We start from the raw sequence: 18,867 nt of genomic DNA, 5'->3' as shown, positions 1-18,867 counted from the left end.
TGGGGAGAACGTACAAACTCCTTACAGTGCAGCACCCGTAGTCAGGATCGAACCTGAGTCTCCGGCGCTGCATTCGCTGTAAAGCAGCAACTCTACCGCTGCGCTACAAGAGGAGTTGAGTATAGGAGCAAAGAGGTCCTTCTGCAGTTGTACAGGGCCCTAGTGAGACCGCACCTGGAGTACTGTGTGCAGTTTTGGTCTCCAAATTTGAGGAAAGATATTCTTGCTATTGAGGGCGTGCAGCGTAGGTTTACTAGGTTAATTCCCGGAATGGCGGGACTATCATATGTTGAAAGACTGGAGCGACTAGGCTTGTATACACTGGAATTTAGAAGGATGAGAGGAGATCTTATCGAAACATATAAGATTATTAAGGGGTTGGACACGTTAGAGGCAGGAAACATGTTCCCAATGTTGGGGGAGTCCAGAACAAGGGGCCACAGTTTAACAATAAGGGGTAGGCCATTTAGAACTGAGATGAGGAAAAACTTTTTCAGTCAGAGAGTTGTGAATCTGTGGAATTCTCTGCCTCAGAAGGCAGTGGAGGCCAATTCTCTGAATGCATTCAAGAGAGAGCTGGATAGAGCTCTTAAGGATAGCGGAGTCAGTAGGTATGGGGAGAAGGCAGGAACGGGGTACTGATTGAGAATGATCAGCCATGATCACATTGAATGGCGATGTGGTCTCACCAGCGCCCTGTACAACACAACAAATTCCAAGTAAATTGACGTTCAGCATCCATTCGGATATCTGTGGAGCAATAAAGCACTTGACAAGTATGGCTTCAGTCTGTAATAGGTGCAGTGACCTGCGCTGAGCCAAGAACAATTATCTTTCCACATAATAAACGCAGCATGGAAACTAAAAGTGGAATAAAGACCACATCAGGTACCTTTTCTTCTTCAGACTTCGCCCGCAGTTTCAGAAAACCAGTGCCGCCATCCCCACTCTCGCTGTCCTCCTCACTGTCATCAACAAACGTACGGAAGCTGTGGAAAACACAACAGAATAGTTGACTAGTGCGGGTGTCAGGGGTTATGGGGAGAAGGCAGGAGAATGGGGTTAGGAGGGAGTGATAGATCAGCCATTGATAGGCCTAATTCTGCTCCTATCGCTTATGACAATAATGATTATGAAACATGAATAACTATTGCAAAGTTCAATTTCCAAGGCAAACGAGTAGCAGTAGACCCAAGGAACTGCAGATGTTGGTTTATAAAAAAAAAAGACAAAGTGCTGACGTGTCTCAGCTGGCGAACATAATCTCTGGAGATTTAGAACGGAGATGAGGAAAAACTTTTTCAGTCAGAGAGTTGTAAATCTGTGGAATTCTCTGCCTCAGAAGGCAGTGGAGGCCAATTCTCTAAATGCATTCAAGAGAGAGCTGGATAGAGCTCTTAAGGATAGCGGAGTCTGGAGAGACCCTTAAGTCTGAAGGTATTTAAGTTGGAGGAGGTGCAGGTGAACCTCTGTCTCACCTGGAAAGACTAAAGAGACCCTTCTTCAGACTTAAGGATAGCGGAGTCAGGGGGTACGGGGAGAAGGCAGGAACGGGGTACTGATTGAGAATGATCAGCCATGATCACAATGAATGGCGGTGCTGGCTCGAAGGGCCGAATGGCCTACTCCTGCACCTATTGTCTATTGTAGGATGTCCAGTATCATTGGAGAACATTGGGTTTTCCCCATTGAGTTTTCCAACTCATTTCGGGTTGGAACCCCAACTACTGGTTGTAGTAGTGGGCTGTAAGCTGGGGGCAGACCAAAGCCAGGCAAGTCATAGGAGTATACAGATGAAGGGGGTTGATGGGCAGATGATTAGACAAAGGCAAGAAACAAGATAAGAGGGGATCTCATTGAAACTTACTGACTAGTGACAGGCTTGGACAGAGTGGATGTGGAGAAGACTTTTGTACTAGTGGGAGAGTCTAGGACCAGAGGTCACAGCCTTAGAATTAAGATGTGTAGGAAAGAAAACTGCAGATGCTGGTTTAAATCGAAGGAGGACACAAAATGGTGGAGTAACTCAGCAGGTCAGGCAGCATCTCTGGACAGAAGGAATGGGTGACGTTTTGGGTCGAGACCCTTCTTCAGACTGAAGATGGGTCTCGACCCGAAACGTCATCACCCATTCCTTCTCTCCAGAGACGCTGCCTGACCCGCTGAGTTACTCCAGCATTTTGTGTCTGCCTCAGAATTAAAGGGCATTTCTTTTAGGAAGGAGATGAGGAGGAATTTCTTTAGTCAGAGGGTGGTGAATCTGTGGAGTTCTTTGCCACAGAACGGTGTGGAGGCCAAGTCAATGGATATTTTTAAGGCGGAGATAGATAGATTCTTGATTAGTGCGGGTGTCAGGGGTTATGGTGAGAAGGCAGGAGAATGGAGATAGGAGAGATAGCTCAGCCATGATTGAATGGCAGTAGATGATGGGCCGAATGGCTTAATTCTGCTTCTATCACTTATGACCTGATGAAAATGTATGAGATAAGGAGAGAAGGGGATTGAAATGTAAAACCAGAGGAAGGGATATAGATGGAAGGGGATGGTGGTGGTGCAAAGGAAGAGGGGGGCTGGATTGTGGGTGCGTATCGTGGTTAAAGAGTGGATTATTCCAGCCTCTTTCCTCCACTCTTCGCTGAAAGCTGCTCAAGATCAATGACTTGGAAGTCTCCCATTTGGTGGTACAAGCTTCCAGGTAGGACAACAGGCTGAATAGTCTCCTTCAATGTTAAATGACGGCTGTGGAGGCAAAGTCCATGAATATTTTTAAGGCGGAGATCGACAGATTCTTGATTAGCACGGGTGTCAGGGGTTATGGGGCGAAGGCAGTGGAATGGGGCAGAGAGGGGAAGATAGATCAGCCATGGTTGAATGGTGGAATAGACTTGATGGGCCAAATGGCCTAATTCTGCTTCTAGAACTTAGGCCTATGTGATCTCACGGTTGCTAAACACTTGAACTCCCCCTCCCAATCCTATACTGACCTTTCTATCCTGGACCTCCTCCATTGTCAGAGTGAGGCCCAACACAAATTAGAGGAACAGCACCTCATATTTCACTTGGGCAGCTCACACCCCAGCGGTATGAACATTGACTTCTCTAACTTCAACTAATCCTTCCTTTACCTCCCTCCATCCCTCCCCACCCCAGTTCTCCAACTAGTTACAATGTCCTCCTGATTACATTTTACTGATTGTATGCCTTGTTGTCACCTTCCCCCTCAGCTAACAATGATCCATTCTACATTTTCCTTGACCTTCATCCCCTTTGATCTCTCGTTTTCACACCTTACCCTTCCATATCTCTATATCTCCCTCTCCCCTAACTCCAAGTTTGAAGAAGGGTGTCGACCCGAAACGTCACCCATTCCTTCTCTCCACAGATGCTGCCTGACCCGCTGAGTTACTCCAGCATTTTGTGTCTCTTTGGCAGCATGAAATCTATCCAAACTACTCTGCTTGCTCATGACACACTGTGCAAGTCAAGGTTCCCCCTCTGTATTTCATAATTGAAACCAAGATTAACCCAAAACCAGCTAAAGAAAACCAAAAGGGTTTTGGTCAAAAAAAACCCACATTGATTTCAAAGCTGGCGAGCTTGTAGAATTTGTCGAGCTTGTAGAATTTGATACTGCACACTTCAATGCTTATTTAGAAATACCCCCCAAAAAAAATCATTGGTAACATATTGAGAGAAACAGTGCATTTCAGACAAAAGTGCAAACCGTAGCATTTAGCTGACCCAAATCACTTCAGGGTGCTTGTTCTAGATAGAGCTCTTAAGGATAGCGGAGTCAGGGGGAATGGGGAGAAGGCAGGAACGGGGTACTGATTGAGAATGATCAGCCATGATCACAGTGAATGGCGGTGCTGGCTCGAAGGGCCGAATGGCCTCCTCCTGCACCTATTGTCTATTGTCTAACCAGGCACATAGGCAGCATTGCCAGTGCAGTAAAGGAAGGTAGTTCATGGTTGCCTATAGTGGCCCAGAGCTCATTCCGGTCATTTCTGGAAGTTACAGGAGACTGTGCCAAATGTAACCCCACAATCTTCAACAAAAGGAGTGGGTGAAAAAGAATGGTCTCGACCCGAAACGTCACCTTCTCTCCAGAGATGCTGCCTGACCCGCTGAGTTGCTCCAGCATTTTGGGTCTATGGAACGGTTGGTTAATGGTATTGGTTTATAATGCTAATAGAAGTTAGTCAGGCCCAGTCAATGCAGATTACTAAAAATGTTTAGTTTATAGATATTTTTAGATTTAGAGATACAGCGCGGAAACAGGCCCTTCGGCCCACCGAGTCCGCGCCGCCCAGCGATCCCCGCACACTAACACTATCCTACACACACTGGGGACAAATTTTACATTTACCCAGTCATTTAACCTACATACCTGAACGTCTTTGGAGTGTGGGAGGAAACCGAAGAGCTCGGAGAAAACCCACGCAGGTCACGGGGAGAACGTACAAACTCTGTACAGACGGCGCCCGTAGTCAGGATCGAACCTGAGTCTCCGGTGCTGCATTCGCTGTGAGGCAGCAACTCTACTGCTGCGCCACCGTGCCGCCCAATAGAGCAAGGAAACAGGCCCTTCAGCCCACTGAGTCCTTGTGGCCCGTCAATCAGCCATTCACACTAGTGCTATGTTATCCCACCATCGCATCCAGTGCAATTTACAGAGGGCCAATTATCCAAGAAACCAGCACATGTTTGGGATGCGGGAGGAAACGGGAGCAACCGGAAGAAACCCACACATTCACAGGGAGAACATGCAAACTCCACACAACAGCACCCGAGGTCAGGATCAAACCTGGGTTTCTGGCACTGTGAGGCAGCAGCTCCACCAATGTGACGTCTTGACTACACTTATAGCATATAATGAAGACAAAGAAAATGGTATGGATTCAATTCAAAGTAGCAAAACCTGAAATAAAAGAAAGATATCTCGGATGTCCTGTGGTGGAAGGCAACATCTGGAGAACAGATGTGGTGGAGGGAGGGGGAGGGAGGAGAGAGGGGGGGAGGAGAGGGGGGAGAGAGGGGGAGGGGGGAGAGGGGGAGAGGGGGAGAGGGGGAGAGAGGGAGAGAGGGAGAGAGGGAGAGAGGGAGAGAGTCTAGGTACTTAGGGGAAGCAGTGGGTTTGTAATGATTTGTTTCAATGCATTGGAATTGTAAACGTGTACAACAAGGGTAGACTATGATCAGCAACCAGCGTGAGGAATTAAATTTGGCTAGATGGAAGAAGGGCGGCACGGTAGCGCAGCGGTAGAGTTGCGGCTTTACAGCGAATGCAGCGCCGGAGACTCAGGTTCGATCCTGACTACGGGTGCTGCACTGTAAGGAGTTTGTACGTTCTCCCCGTGACCTGTGTGGGTTTTCTCCGAGATCTTCGGTTTCCTCCCACACTCCAAAGATGTACAGGTATGTAGGTTAATTGGCTGGGTAAATGTAAAAAATTGTCCCTAGTGGGTGTAGGATAGTGTTAATGTGCGGGGATCGCTGGGCGGCACGGACTTGGTGGGCCGAAAAAGGCCTGTTTCCGGCTGTATATATATGATATGATATGATATGAAAAGCAGTTTGGACTGGAAGCAGAAATTAGATGAACTAACAAGGAAAAAAAATCAGCGCATTCAAGCAGTGCTTATTGCAGGCATGAGTCTCTCACATACTTACTTTTCTTTCAGTCGTTTTTGTTCTTCTATATAACTGGGAGATGCTGCTCTCTGAAATCAAAATCCCAATAACGTGTCACCATCATAAAAGCACAGTAACAAACCTACTTACAAACCAACACTTCTAGAAGAAAGGCATTTGGTAAGCATCTGAGCTCCATACAATGCTAAAAATCTATTTTTCAGTTCAGTTTTGTTTAAAGATACAGCGCGGAAACAGGCCCTTCGGCCCACCGAGTCCGCGCCGACCAGCGATCCCCGCACATCAACACTATCCTACACACACCAGGGCAATTTACAGTTATACCAAGCCAATTAACCTACAAACCTGTACGTCTTTGGAGTGTGGGAGCAAACAGAAGATCTTGGAGAAAACCCAAGCGGTCACGGGGAGAACGTACAAACTCCGTAGAGAGCACACTGGGTCTCCGGCGCTGCAAGGCGCCATGAGGCAGTAACTCTACCGTGCCGCCCGAAAAACGTTATTGAAATAATCACTAAAACCACTCTTGCTTTTAAAATGGGAAACCTTTAGGTTCTGGCAATGCGAAGTCGTTTTGAAAGACTCAGGTGCACAGTAAGTCAGATATGAAAGATTAGTGCACAAGATGAAGTTGCAACGCCCGATGTTTAGGTGCAGATAAGGAGAGCTCCAACTGTGGGAGTCACAAAGGATAGAGGAAGCTCATTCAAGTGTATCCATGAAACATTTTGTAACATTAATGACAGTATATCAATGTAAACAGTATATCAACGTCAAGCATCTACCTTTGGAAATATAACCAAAGAAAAATAGAAGAGAAAAGAATAGCAACTTTCTTCTCGCTCCAAAGCTCTAATGCAAAGGGATCTGCTGTCTTAGCACATGAAATACAAATGGATTGGCATGTAGATAACATCAAGGAGCTGGCAGTCTCGGGTAGAGACCGACGTTGGGAAGCTCCAAATCGCAGAAGCTTTTCCGCCAGCCCCGACTCGGGGTCCGATCGCCCAGCGCGGGGGAGATGAGATGTGTGTTCCCCACCCCCGATGCAGGAGCTTGATCGCCCCGATGTGAGGGCCCAACCACCGGCTACGGGAGCCAAGATCGCCCCGCCAACGGAAGGCTCGAGGCCCTTGACCGCGGGAGGACGAAGAAGGGAAGAGATTGAACTTTTTTTCGCCTTCCATCACAGTGAGGAATGTGGAGGAGTCACTGTGGTGGATGTTCATGTTAAAATGTATTTTGTGTGACCTGTTGCTTTTTATTGGTGTGACTGAGTGGCAAATGAAATTCCTCGTTTGTTGCAAAACATACTTGGCTGATAAAGCATGATTATGGTTACGATGATTATGATAAAGCAAGCAATTAGAATGGCTAATGGAACATTGGCCGTTATTGAAAGGGGTATGGAGTGTAAAAGTGGTACATTTACTGGATACCTGGACTACTGCAAATAGCTTTGGTCACCATATTTACAGGACATCTTGCATTGTGGAAGATTCGCTGGTTGATTTTTTTAGATGAAGGGGTTGGCATGAAGTTTCTTCTCACCTCTGTTATAAATGGCTTCCCCTTTATTCTTAGACTGTGGCCCCTGGTTCTGGACTTCCCCAACATTGGGAACATTTTTCCTGCATCTAGCTTGTCCAGTCCTTTCATAATTTTATACCTCTCTATAAGATCCCCTCTCATCCTTCTAAACTCCAGTGAATACAAGCCCAGTCTTTCCAATCTTTCCGCATATGACAGTCCCGCCACCCGGGGATTAATCTCGTGAACCTACGCTGCACTGCCTCAAAAGCAAGGATGTCCTGCCTCAAATTAGGAGACCAAAACTGCACAATTTACAATTGTACCAGTGCCAGTTAACCTACAAACCAACATGTCTTTGGAGTGTGGGAGGAAACCGGAGCACCCAGAGAAAACCCGCGCGGTCACAGGAAGAACGTACAAACTCCGTACAGGCAGCATCCGTAGCAAGGCAGCTAGCTGTAAGGCAACTCTATTGCTGTGCCGACCAATGCAGGAATCAAACATGTAACTCATGCCCTAACTACTCAGCAATAGACTGTCTTAGAAAGTAAATCCTACCTCCATTTTAGCTCTTGTTTCTTCGTCATCACTGTCATCATCCTCATATTTTCTTTGTAATGAAGGAAACAATATTTAGGAAAAGGAAAACTATAAGTCTGCCATCACATTACTCCAATTATCAAAATCTTATACAATGTAATGATCAAAACTGAACATGTTTTACTCAATATGAATGAGTTTTTAAAGTAATCAAGTTAAATGTTTACTCTCAATTAGGAACCTTCATCCCAAAGTGCGGACAATAAAAAAACAGTAATGACAAGCTAAAATAAGGCCAAAAAGGGCACAATTCGTCTACTGACACATAAACAAAGACATGAAGTGTCTGAGGGTGGGAATTCATGGCCACAGGAGGCTGTGGAGGCCAAGCCAATAGATATTTTAAAGGCAGAGATAGATAGATTCTTGATTAGTGCGGGTGTCAGGGGTTATGGGGAGAAGGCAGGAGAATGGGGTTAGGAGGAAGAGATAGATCAGACATGATTGAATGGCGGAGCAGGCTTGATGGGCCGAATGGCCTAAATCTGATCCTGTCACGTATGAACACCAATAAACTCCTGGAATCTGCGGCTTTGTATACTGTCAACTTTTTAAGACTATGAATTGTTGAGAACAACAGGGAAAACTCCAACATCTAGAAGTGACTTCAAGCATTAGCCATGTGATAGAAGTCAGGTAAAATATATCTTGCAACTGAAAGATTCTCATTTCCATTTTTTTTTTCTTTAAAAAAAAAATTGTGCAGGAGGAGGCCATTTGGCCCTTCGAATCTGTACGCACCGCCATTCATTGTGATCATGGCTGATCGTCCCCCAATCAGTAACCCGTGCCTGCCTTCTCCCCATATCCCTTGATTCCACTAGCCCCCAGAGCTCTATCTAACTCTCTCTTAAATCCATCCAGTGATTTGGCTTCCACTGCCCTCTGTGGCAGAGAATTCCACAAATTCACAACTCTCTAGGTGAAAAAGTTTTTTCTCACCTCAGTTTTAAATGGCCTCCCCTTTATTCTAAGACTGTGGCCCCTGGTTCTGGACTCGCCCAACATTGGGAACATTTTTCCTGCATCTAGCTTGTCCAGTCCTTTTATAATTTTATACGTCTCTATAAGATCCCCTCTCATCCTTCTAAACACCAGTGAATACTAGCCTAGTCTTTCCAATCTTCCCTCACATGACAGTCCCACCATCCCAGGGATCAATCTCGTGAACCTACGCTGCACTGCCTCAATTACAAGGATGTCCTTCCTCAAATTAGGAGACCAAAACTGTACACAATACTCCAGATGTCCAGGCAGATGTCCGGTCTTACCAGGGCCCTATACAACTGCAGAAGAACCTCTTTACTCCTATACTCAAATCCTCTTGGGGAATGTTCCTACATGACTTACCCCTCTTTCTCAAGAATGACCTTCCGTTCATAATCCTTTAGGTACATTGGTTTTTCCTTTTTCTTTTTGTTTGCAGTTTTCCCCTTGCTGCCTTCATTGCCAACATCTGTTAAAAGATAGTTTGAGATGTTACCATCAAATCCCTTCTCGGTAGCTCAACTTTCTTTCCACCTCTAGATAATTCAAATGGAAAAAAAGTCAACAAGGGGTGGCACGGTGGCGCAGCGGTAGAGCAACTGCCTTACACCAGAGACCCGAGTTGGATCCTGACCACGGGTGCTTGTCCGTACGGAGTTTGTACGTTCTCCCCGTGACCTGCGTGGGTTTTCTCCGGGTGCTCCGGTTTGCTCCCACAATCCAAAGACACAAGGTTAGTAGGTTAATTCACTTCGTAAAATTGTAATTTGTCCCTAGTGTAAATAGGATAGTATTAGTGTTCGGGGATCGCTGGTCGGCGCAGTCTCGGTGGGCCAAAGGGCATGTTAAGCTGGAAACAGGACGAAAACCGGTTGAAATTTGAGGCCTCTCTATCTACAGTTAAAAGAGAACATGCAAATAATGTTGTGCAGAAAACAAAGGATTTGGGTTCACTTACAGCATTCCACACATCCTCTTTGAAATTTAGATTAATTTGAGGAACTTGTTGAATGAATGAATGAATATGTTTATTGGCCAAGTATAAGAAAATAACTGCAGATGCTGGTACAAATCGAAGGTGTTTATTCACAAAATGCTGGAGTAACTCAGCAGGTCAGGCAGCATCTCAGGAGAGAAGGAATGGGTGACGTTTCGGGTCGAGACCCTTCTTCAGACCCTCCTTCTTAGCCTATGGGTTCAAGCCTCCCAAGTATGTTACTCTCTAGGCTTGTATGTTTCAGGCTACCACTGCACTGCAGTACCACGGAAGTGCTAAAACTAGAACTTTCAGATGAGATGTGAAACAAGATTCCCAGAAGGATTCAAAACAAATTTGCGGAACTAATTGTTAGGAATATAGAAAGAAAAAATAGATTACATGGAAAATGAGTGCAGAAATGGCATTGTTCTGTGAACCGGCATAAACTCGATGGGCTGAAATGGTCTTTTAGATCGCAAGGAAAAATGGTCAGGAAAGGATATGGGTATGTGTTTGAAAATGAGACTGCTGCACTCGTGGACTGTGAGTCAGTGTTAATTAGCAACCACAGGTCATGATGGTAAGTTAAGGAATTGCAAAATAGACCATTTGAAAGTCATGCAATAATGGGTGCACAATCCATTTACTAATACTTGCCTGAAGAGAAAAAAAGTCACAACACTTGCGCATTCAAAGTAACAAAATGACCACATAAGTACTATCTGCCACCCAAACCTCAGGTACACTTACCATCTGTTGTATAAAACTGCACATCTTTTTGGTAGATTTTGGGATCCTTCTTCTTCAACAAGGAAAGAGTCTTGTAGAAGTCAATGTCCAATGTGGGGTCAGCTTCCTTTGAAAGAGAGGAGGCCAAGTGTCATTGACTTCAGGAAAAAGATCAGCCACAAATGTGTTCAAGCTAAACTAGATTCCAAGAACCATCTCGGCCTTAAAACAAAAACGGATCATTATTAGATTGGGATTAAAATGTAATCTTTCTGAGAATTATGTTTGCAATGTGTCAGTATTATTTTGCAAGAAGGTGGTAGAGTCATAGAGTGATACAGTGTGGAAACAGGCTCTTCGGCCCAACTTGCCCACACCGGCCAACAATGTCCCAGCTACCCTAGTCCCTCTTGCCTGCACTTGGTCTATAACCCTCCAAACCTGTCCCATCCATGAACCTGTCCAACTGTTTCTTAAACGATGGGATAGTCCCAGCCTCAACTACCTCCTCTGGCAGCTTGTTCTATACACCCACCACCCTCTGTGTGAAAAGGTTATCCCTCGGATTCCTATTAAATCTTTTCCCCTTCACCTTGAACCTATGTCCTCTGGTCCTCGATTCCCCTACTCTGGGCAAGAGGCAATGTGCATCAGCGAAACCAAACGCAGGCTCGGCGATCGTTTCGCTCAACGCCTTCGCCCAGTACGCCTTAACCAACCTGATCTTCCGGTGGCTGAGCACTTCCCCTCCGACTCCCAGTCTGACCTTTCTGTCATGGGCCTCCTCCAGTGCCAATAGTGAGGCCCACCGGAAATTGGAGGAACAGCACCTCATATTTCACTTGGGCAGCTTGCAACCCAGCGGTATGAACATCGACTTCTCCAACTTTAGATAGTTCCTCTGTCCCTCTCTTCCCCTCCTCCTTCCCAGTTCTCCCTCTATCTTCCTGTCTCCACACCTATATCCTTCCTTTGTCCCGCCCCCCTGACATCAGTCTGAAGAAGGGTCTCGACCTGAAACGTCACCCATTCCTTCTCTCCTGAGATGCTTCCTGACCTGCCGAGTTACTCCAGCATTTTGTGAATAAATACCTTCGATGTACATCTACCCGATCTATTCCTCTCATGATTTTGTACATCTCTATGAGATCTCCCCTCATCCTCCTACGCTCCATGGAATAGAGACCCAGCCTACTCATCCTCTCCCTATAGCTCACACCCTTTAGTCCTGGCAACATCCTCGTAAATCTTTTCTGAACCCTTTCATGCTTGACAATATCTTTCCTGTAACATGGTGACCAGAACTGAACACAATATTCTAAACGCGATCTTACCAACGTCTCATACAACTGCAATATTCATCCATAGTTAATAAGCCACTCTTAGCTCACGTAGTTACCTGTAGTTGTTGTGAACAATTCTCTCCAGAAATTATCCTGTGGAATTAACTGAATTGAACTCTAGTTCTCTAGTCTCAGGCTGGGCCAAAGCAGGCATGGTGTAGTGGTTATAGATTTAGTGATACGCATAGACAACTTGACTACAGTAGTTCACCAAATATAACAGCGCCATTTTAGATTTTAGATTTAGATATACAGCGCAGAAACAGGCCCTTCAGCCCACCGGGTCCGCGCCGCCCAGCGATCCCCGCACACTAACACTATCCTGCACCCACTAGGGACAATTTTTTTTTTTTTTAAACATTTGCTCAGCCAATTAACCTACAAACCTGCACGTCTTTGTAGTGTGGGAGGAAACCGAAGATCTCGGGGAAAACCCACGCAGGTCACGGGGAGAACATACAAACTCCGTACAGACGGCGCCCGTAGTCAGGATCGAACCTGAGTCTCCGGCGCTGCATTCGCTGTAAGGCAGCAACTCTACCGCTGCGCCACCGTGCAGCGGCATTTAGACAGGCGAATGAGCAGGTAGAGAACTGATGGATACGAGTGTCATGGTTATCGCAGACAAGGTGATCCAAATGGTCTGTTCCTGTGCTGTACTGAATAAAAGGACGTACCTTTAGAACTCAGAATAAAAGGATGTACCTTTAGAAAGGATATGAAGAGGAATTTCTTTAGTCAGAGGGTGGTGAATCTGTGAAATGAATTGCCACAGATGGCTGTGGAGACCAAGTCATTGGGTATTTTTAAGGCAGATTCTTGATTAGCAAGGTGGTCAAGAGTTATGGGGAGAAGGCAAAAGAATGGGGTTGAGAGAGAAAGATAGATCAGCCATGATCGAATGGCGGAGTAGACTCGACCTAATTCTGCTCTATGAATCTACTGGAACAGGACAGATATTTTGGAGATTAGACAATTAAATTATTCCAGAAAAGTAGCACTCTTTTGCTCAGGATTTAAACATCTGCAGTTTCTTATATCTTCAAGGTAGGACTCTTCTCTCATCTTCCATTCCCCAGCCAATATTCAGTCCTCAACCTCTGGGTCATTCAGTTCATGCATCTGGACCTTCTTGTTGACTGCAGTTACCATATTCAACTGATTAACAACTGCACCCTTCAAAATAATTCAAAGCATCTCAATTGCCTTGCAGATGATCAGAGAATACAAATGGCAGTTCTTTCCTACCAACCTGCTTTTTAGCAGCTTTCCACCATGGGTTTGGGGGAAAGAGGAGGGAAATAAGCAGAAACCATGTATTCTTCTCCATGAGAAACGAGAAAAATAGGGTTTTATACTCCAATCATGGGCTCAATACTTTTTTATAATTCTTTTTGTAAAACAAATTTAGAGTATACACCCACCCCAGCGGTTTGAACATTAACTTCTCCCACTTCAGGTCATCCCTGCTTCCCCTCTCTATCTCCTTCCCCTTCCCAATTCTCCTCCTAGTCTTCCTGTCTCCGACTACATCCTATCTTTGTCCCGCCCCCTCCCCTGACATCAGTCTGAAGAAGGGTCTCGACCCAAAACGTCACCCATTCCTTCTCTCCTGAGATGCTGCCTGACCCGCTGAGTTACTCCAGCATTTTGTGTCTAGCTTAGAGTTAAATTTACTGCCTTTGTGGGCGAGTTTCACACTTCAGTCATGTTATACTTTAGGTTCAGGGTTTATTATTGTACCGAAGTACAGTTAAAGCTTTATTTTTCAAACCATCCAAACAGTTCAAATAATACAGATAAAAACAATCACGTCAAATTGTAGCATAATAGGTAGAGCAATGGGGAAGATAGAGAGTGAAGAATATAGTTCTCAGCATTGTAGCGCACCAGTTCCATAGACAACATCCACGGTACGGTGGCGCAGCGGTAGAGTTGCTGCCTTACAGCGAATGCAGCGCGGAGACTCAGGTTCGATCCTGACTACGGGCGCCGTCTGTACGGAGTTTGTACGTTCTCCCCGTGACCTGCGTGGGTTTTCTCTGAGATCTTCGGTTTCCTCCCACACTCCAAAGACATACAGGTATGTAGGTTAATTTGCTTGGTGTTTGTGTAAAATAGTGTGTGTAGGATAGTGTTAATGTGCGGGGATCGCTGAGCGGCGCGGACTCAATGGACCGAAGGGCCTGTTTCCACGCTGTATCTCTAAATCTAAAATCAAGTCAAATTCTAGCACAATAAGTAGAGCAAAGGGGAAGATAGAGAGTGAAGAATACAGTTCTCAGCATTGTAGCGCACCAGTTCCATAGACAACATCCACCTTTGGGTTAGAGGTGGCTTGGAAGGTACCCAGCTTACGGATGCCTGAAAACAGAGGGGAAGAAGCTGTTGTTGACTATGAAGAGTGACAAGTGAGAAGGCAGGAGCATCTTACCAATTCACTCTCATCAGATTCAGAGCTTGAACTGTCTTCTTCCCCAGCCCCGTCACCATAGCGATCCTTTACTGAGAATCAAAAAGAAAAAAAATAATATGTGCACACACAGATTGCAAATAAATATCCTTACACATATACTTTACATATAGTATAAGAAAATAACTGCAGATGCTGGTACAAATCGAAGGTATTTATTCACCTTCGAAGGGTCTCGACCCGAAACGTCACCCATTCCTTCTCTCCTGAGATGCTGCCTGACCTGCTGAGTTAGTCCAGCATTTTGTGAATAAATATTTTAAATATAGATTACTCATTTCAACCATTAATCAAAAGTCAAGTGTTTAATTATCAAATGTCTTTTAAAGGAACAATGAAACTCTTACTTGCAATAGCAGCAGTACAACAGATTTATAAACAATTGTATATAATTGAGGAGAGGGAAGGAACTGCAAATGCTGGTTTACATCGAAGATAGACACAAAATACTGGAGTACCTCAGCGGGACAGGCAGCATCTCTGGAGAGAAGGAATGGGTGACGTTTCGGGTCGAGACCCTTCCTCACACTTACAAGCCCTGCTTGCGACCGCGGATATCCAGACCAGACCATCCCACACATCGTGAATGACTGCTCACTGAGGCTTTTCCCTGGTGGCATCAAGGCTATCCACCCAGCAACTGATGCTGCCCTGGCCTGGATGTCTACCCTTGACCTAAAACTTTAGGCTGTGCACGCCATACGCCCCCCTGACATCAGTCTGAAGAAGGGTCTCGACCCGAAACGTCACCCATTCCTTCTCGCCCGAGATGCTGCCTGACCTGCTGAGTTACTCCAGAATTTTGTGAATAAATACCTTCGATTTGTACCAGCATCTGCAGTTATTTTCTTATACTATACGCAAGAATACTCTTCATCCCAGGCTGAAGAACCGAAACGTCACCTATTCCTTTTCTCAGATATACTACCTGACCCGCTGAGTTACTCCAGCACTTTGTGTCTATCTTGTTTATAATGGATGATTATTATTATAATAAGGTGATAAGAGTAGAATTAAGCCATTCGGCCCATCAAGTCTACTCTGCCATTCAATCATAGCTGATCTATCTCTCCCGCCGAACCCCATTCTCCTGCCATCTCCCCATAACCTCTGACACCCGTACTAATCAAAAATCTATCTATCTCTGCCTTAAAAATATCCACTGACTTGGCCTCGACAGCCTTCTGTGGCAAAGAATTCCACAGATTCACCGCCCTCTGACTAAAGAAATTTCTCCTCATCTCCTTCTTGAAAGAACGTCCTTTAATTCTGAGCCAATGACCTAGACTCTCCCACTGATGGAGACATCCTCTCCACATCCACTCTATCCAAGGCTTTCACTATTCTATATGTTTCAATGAGGTCCTCCATTTCATCAATTCGGTATGGACATTGTGGGCCGAAGGGCCTGTTCTTTTTCTGTGCTGTCTATGTTCTAGACAATAGACAATAGACAATAGGTGCAGGAGTAGGCCATTCAGCCCTTCGAGCCAGCACCGCCATTCAATGCGATCATGGCTGATCACTATCAATCAGTACCCCGTTCCTGCCTTCTCCCCATACCCCCTCACTCCGCTATCCTTAAGAGCTCTATCCAGCTCTCTCTTGAAAGCATCCAACGAACTGGCCTCCACTGCCTTCTGAGGCAGAGAATTCCACACCTTCACCACCCTCTGACTGAAAAAGTTCTTCCTCATCTCCGTTCTAAATGGCCTACCCCTTATTCTCAAACTGTGGCCCCTTGTTCTGGACTCCCCCAACATTGGGAACATGTTATCTGCCTCTAATTGTTTAATTAAATCATTGTAAAACAATTATTGGTGCTAAGTGCAAACTTTACCTGCATATGTTTTATACTAAGTGTAATTTTGCTTTGTAAAATGACTAGCGTGGAGGAAGGGGGAGTGTAAAGGCCTGCCCCACTTAGGCGATTTTTTAGGCGACTGCCGGCGACTGTCATAGTCATCGCAGGTCGCCGAAAAACAGGCGACTGGACCTCCTCCCCCCACGACAATGTCCACGACAAGCTACAACATCCTACCACCTAGTCGACTTTAAGCTACGGCAAGCTACCGACAACAGGCGACCCAATTGTCGCGACTTAGGACGTACACCTACGACCGCACCTACAACAACCTACGACAACGCAGGCGACAACCTACGACAACTGAAGTCAACTTACGTCCACCCGCGACAAGCTACGACCCCTGTAGGCGACAACTGAAGACAATTCACGTCATTTTGGCCTCCGGTTTTGACGCCGGTACCTGTCGCCAGTTGACGTAGGTCGTCGCCAATGGAATTCACCGAAGTCAGCACCGGCGACAACCTACATCACCTGGTGACAACCTACGACAGCGCCCACGTCAGGAGACGTCAAGCTACGATCATTGGTGTCAAACCCATTGTTGCCGAAAATGTTTAAACATTTGAAAATCCAGCGGCGACCAGAAAAACGCTACGGCTCTTTGGAGACGACTCACGACCGTACAGGTGACACCCCGGCGACCGTGTGGTGACAGCCTAGTCACCTGCAGTCGCCTAAACAATCGCCTAAGTGGGACAGAGGTTTAAGTCGAGAATTAAATGTTCATACGGCTGGGTTATAAGCTACCCAAGCGAAATATGAATTACCGTTCCTCCAATTTGCGACTTCACTGTGGCAATGGAGGTTTTAAAGTGGCACTGGGGATTTTTAGCGTTCGGGGGCATCAGGGGCTCTGAATGGTGTCAAGTTAGGAAATGGGGAAGTACAAAGAGATCTGGGTGTCCATGTTCATCAGTCACTTAAAGTTAGCATGCAGGTACAGCAGGCCGTGAAGAAAGCTAATGGCATGTTGGCCTTTATGACAAGAGGAGTTGAGTATAGGAGCAAAGAGGTCCTTCTGCAGTTGTACAGGGCCCTTGTGAGACCGCACCTGGAGTACTGTGTGCAGTTTTGGTCTCCAAATTTGAGGAAGGATATTCTTGCTATTGAGGGCGTGCAGCGTAGGTTTACTAGGTTAATCCCTGGAATGGCGGGACTGTCATATGTTGAAAGACTGGAGCGACTAGGCTTGTATACACTGGAATTTAGAAGGATGAGAGGGGATCTTATCGAAACGTATAAGATTATTAAGGGGTTGGACACGTTAGAAGCAGGAAACATGTTCCCAATGTTGGGGGAGTCCAGAACCAGGGGCCACAGTTTAAGAATAAGGGGTAGGCCATTTAGAACGGAGATGAGGAAAAACTTTTTCAGTCAGAGAGTTGTGAATCTGTGGAATTCTCTGCCTCAGAAGGCAGTGGAGGACAATTCTCTGAATGCATTCAAGAGAGAGCTAGATAGAGCTCTTAAGGATAGCGGAGTCAGGGGGTATGGGGAGAAGGCAGGAACGGGGTACTGATTGAGAATGATCAGCCATGATCACATTGAATGGCGGTGCGTACAGGCTCGAAGGGCCGAATGGCCTCCTGCTGCACCTATTGTCTATTGTCTAACACATTGAATGGCGGTGCTGGTGTGAAGGGGTCAATGGCCTCCTCCTGCACGTGTTGTCTATTGATTGTCTGCTGGCTGAGGCCTACGCCGGCAGGCTTCCTACTACCACAGCAGCAACATGTCAGGCTCGGAGGCTTCCCGCCCGCCAGCCTCCCCCTCCCCCTCCCCCGCTGCCGCCGCCGCCGCCGCCGCCCCCCCACTCACGCCGCTGCAGCTCCTCCTTCTGCCGGTAGCGCTCGTAGCGGCCGGCGAAGCGCTGGTTGATGGTGAGCGGACGGCCCGTCTCCATGCCGTTGCCATGCACACCGCCCCCGACTGACTGAGGCCTAGTCACAGGACGGCGGCGTCAACGTCGAGACCGCCATTTAAAGGCGCAGTCCCGCCGCCAAGGCTGAGCAGAGATGGCTCTCTGGAGAGGCAGGTCACTTACAGCACAGCTGAAATACAACTTCTGGATACAACAAATGCTCAATTCGTATTTGAAATACAACTTTTGGACAATAAAATGCTCAATTTGTCATTGAAATACTACTTCTGGATAAAACAAATGCACAATTTGTATCTGAACTAGAACTGGACAAAAAAAGATGCTCAATTTGTATCTGAAATACTACTTCTGGATAAAACAAATGCTCAATTTGTATTTGAAATACAACTTCTGGACAATAAAATGCTCAATTTGTCATTGAAATACTACTTCTGGATAAAACAAATGCTCAATTTGTATCTGAAATACTACTTCTGGATAAAACAAATGCTCAATTTGTATCTGAAATACTACTTCTGGACAATAAAATGCTCAATTTGTCATTGAAATACTACTTCTGGACAATAAAATGCTCAATTTGTATCTGAACTAGAACTGGACAAAAAAGATGCTCAATTTGTATCTGAAATACAACTTCTGGACAATAAAATGCTTAATTTGTCGTTGAAATACTACTTCTGGATAAAACAAATGCTCAATTTGTATTTGAAATACAACTTCTGGACAATAAAATACTCAATTGGTCATTGAAATACTACTAGATAAAATAAATGCACAATTTGTATCTGAAATACAACTTCTGGACAATAAAATACTCAA

General features: G+C 45.7%; 1 protein-coding gene across 1 annotated transcript in view; it reads right to left on the bottom strand.

Annotated features, from left to right (window-relative positions):
- kri1 (KRI1 homolog) overlaps nt 1-18,166 on the bottom strand; it is a 69,377-nt gene extending 51,211 nt beyond the window's left edge. Inside the window, exons 1-7 of the mRNA XM_078429299.1 lie at nt 17,985-18,166; nt 14,261-14,331; nt 10,505-10,610; nt 9,139-9,244; nt 7,747-7,798; nt 5,674-5,723; nt 893-989 (exon numbers count right to left, since the gene is read on the bottom strand). Coding sequence (XP_078285425.1) covers nt 893-989; nt 5,674-5,723; nt 7,747-7,798; nt 9,139-9,244; nt 10,505-10,610; nt 14,261-14,331; nt 17,985-18,069 — 567 coding nt within the window. The 5' untranslated portion in view covers nt 18,070-18,166. The remainder of the gene's footprint in view (nt 1-892; nt 990-5,673; nt 5,724-7,746; nt 7,799-9,138; nt 9,245-10,504; nt 10,611-14,260; nt 14,332-17,984) is intronic.
- Nucleotides 18,167-18,867: the final 701 nt, after the last annotated feature.

This window comes from Rhinoraja longicauda, chromosome 37 (genome assembly GCF_053455715.1).
Source record: "Rhinoraja longicauda isolate Sanriku21f chromosome 37, sRhiLon1.1, whole genome shotgun sequence".
Classification (NCBI taxonomy): Eukaryota; Metazoa; Chordata; class Chondrichthyes; order Rajiformes; family Arhynchobatidae; genus Rhinoraja; species Rhinoraja longicauda.
The sequence above is the reverse complement of the archived record's forward strand: the minus strand, read 5'-3'. Positions and strand labels throughout refer to the sequence as shown.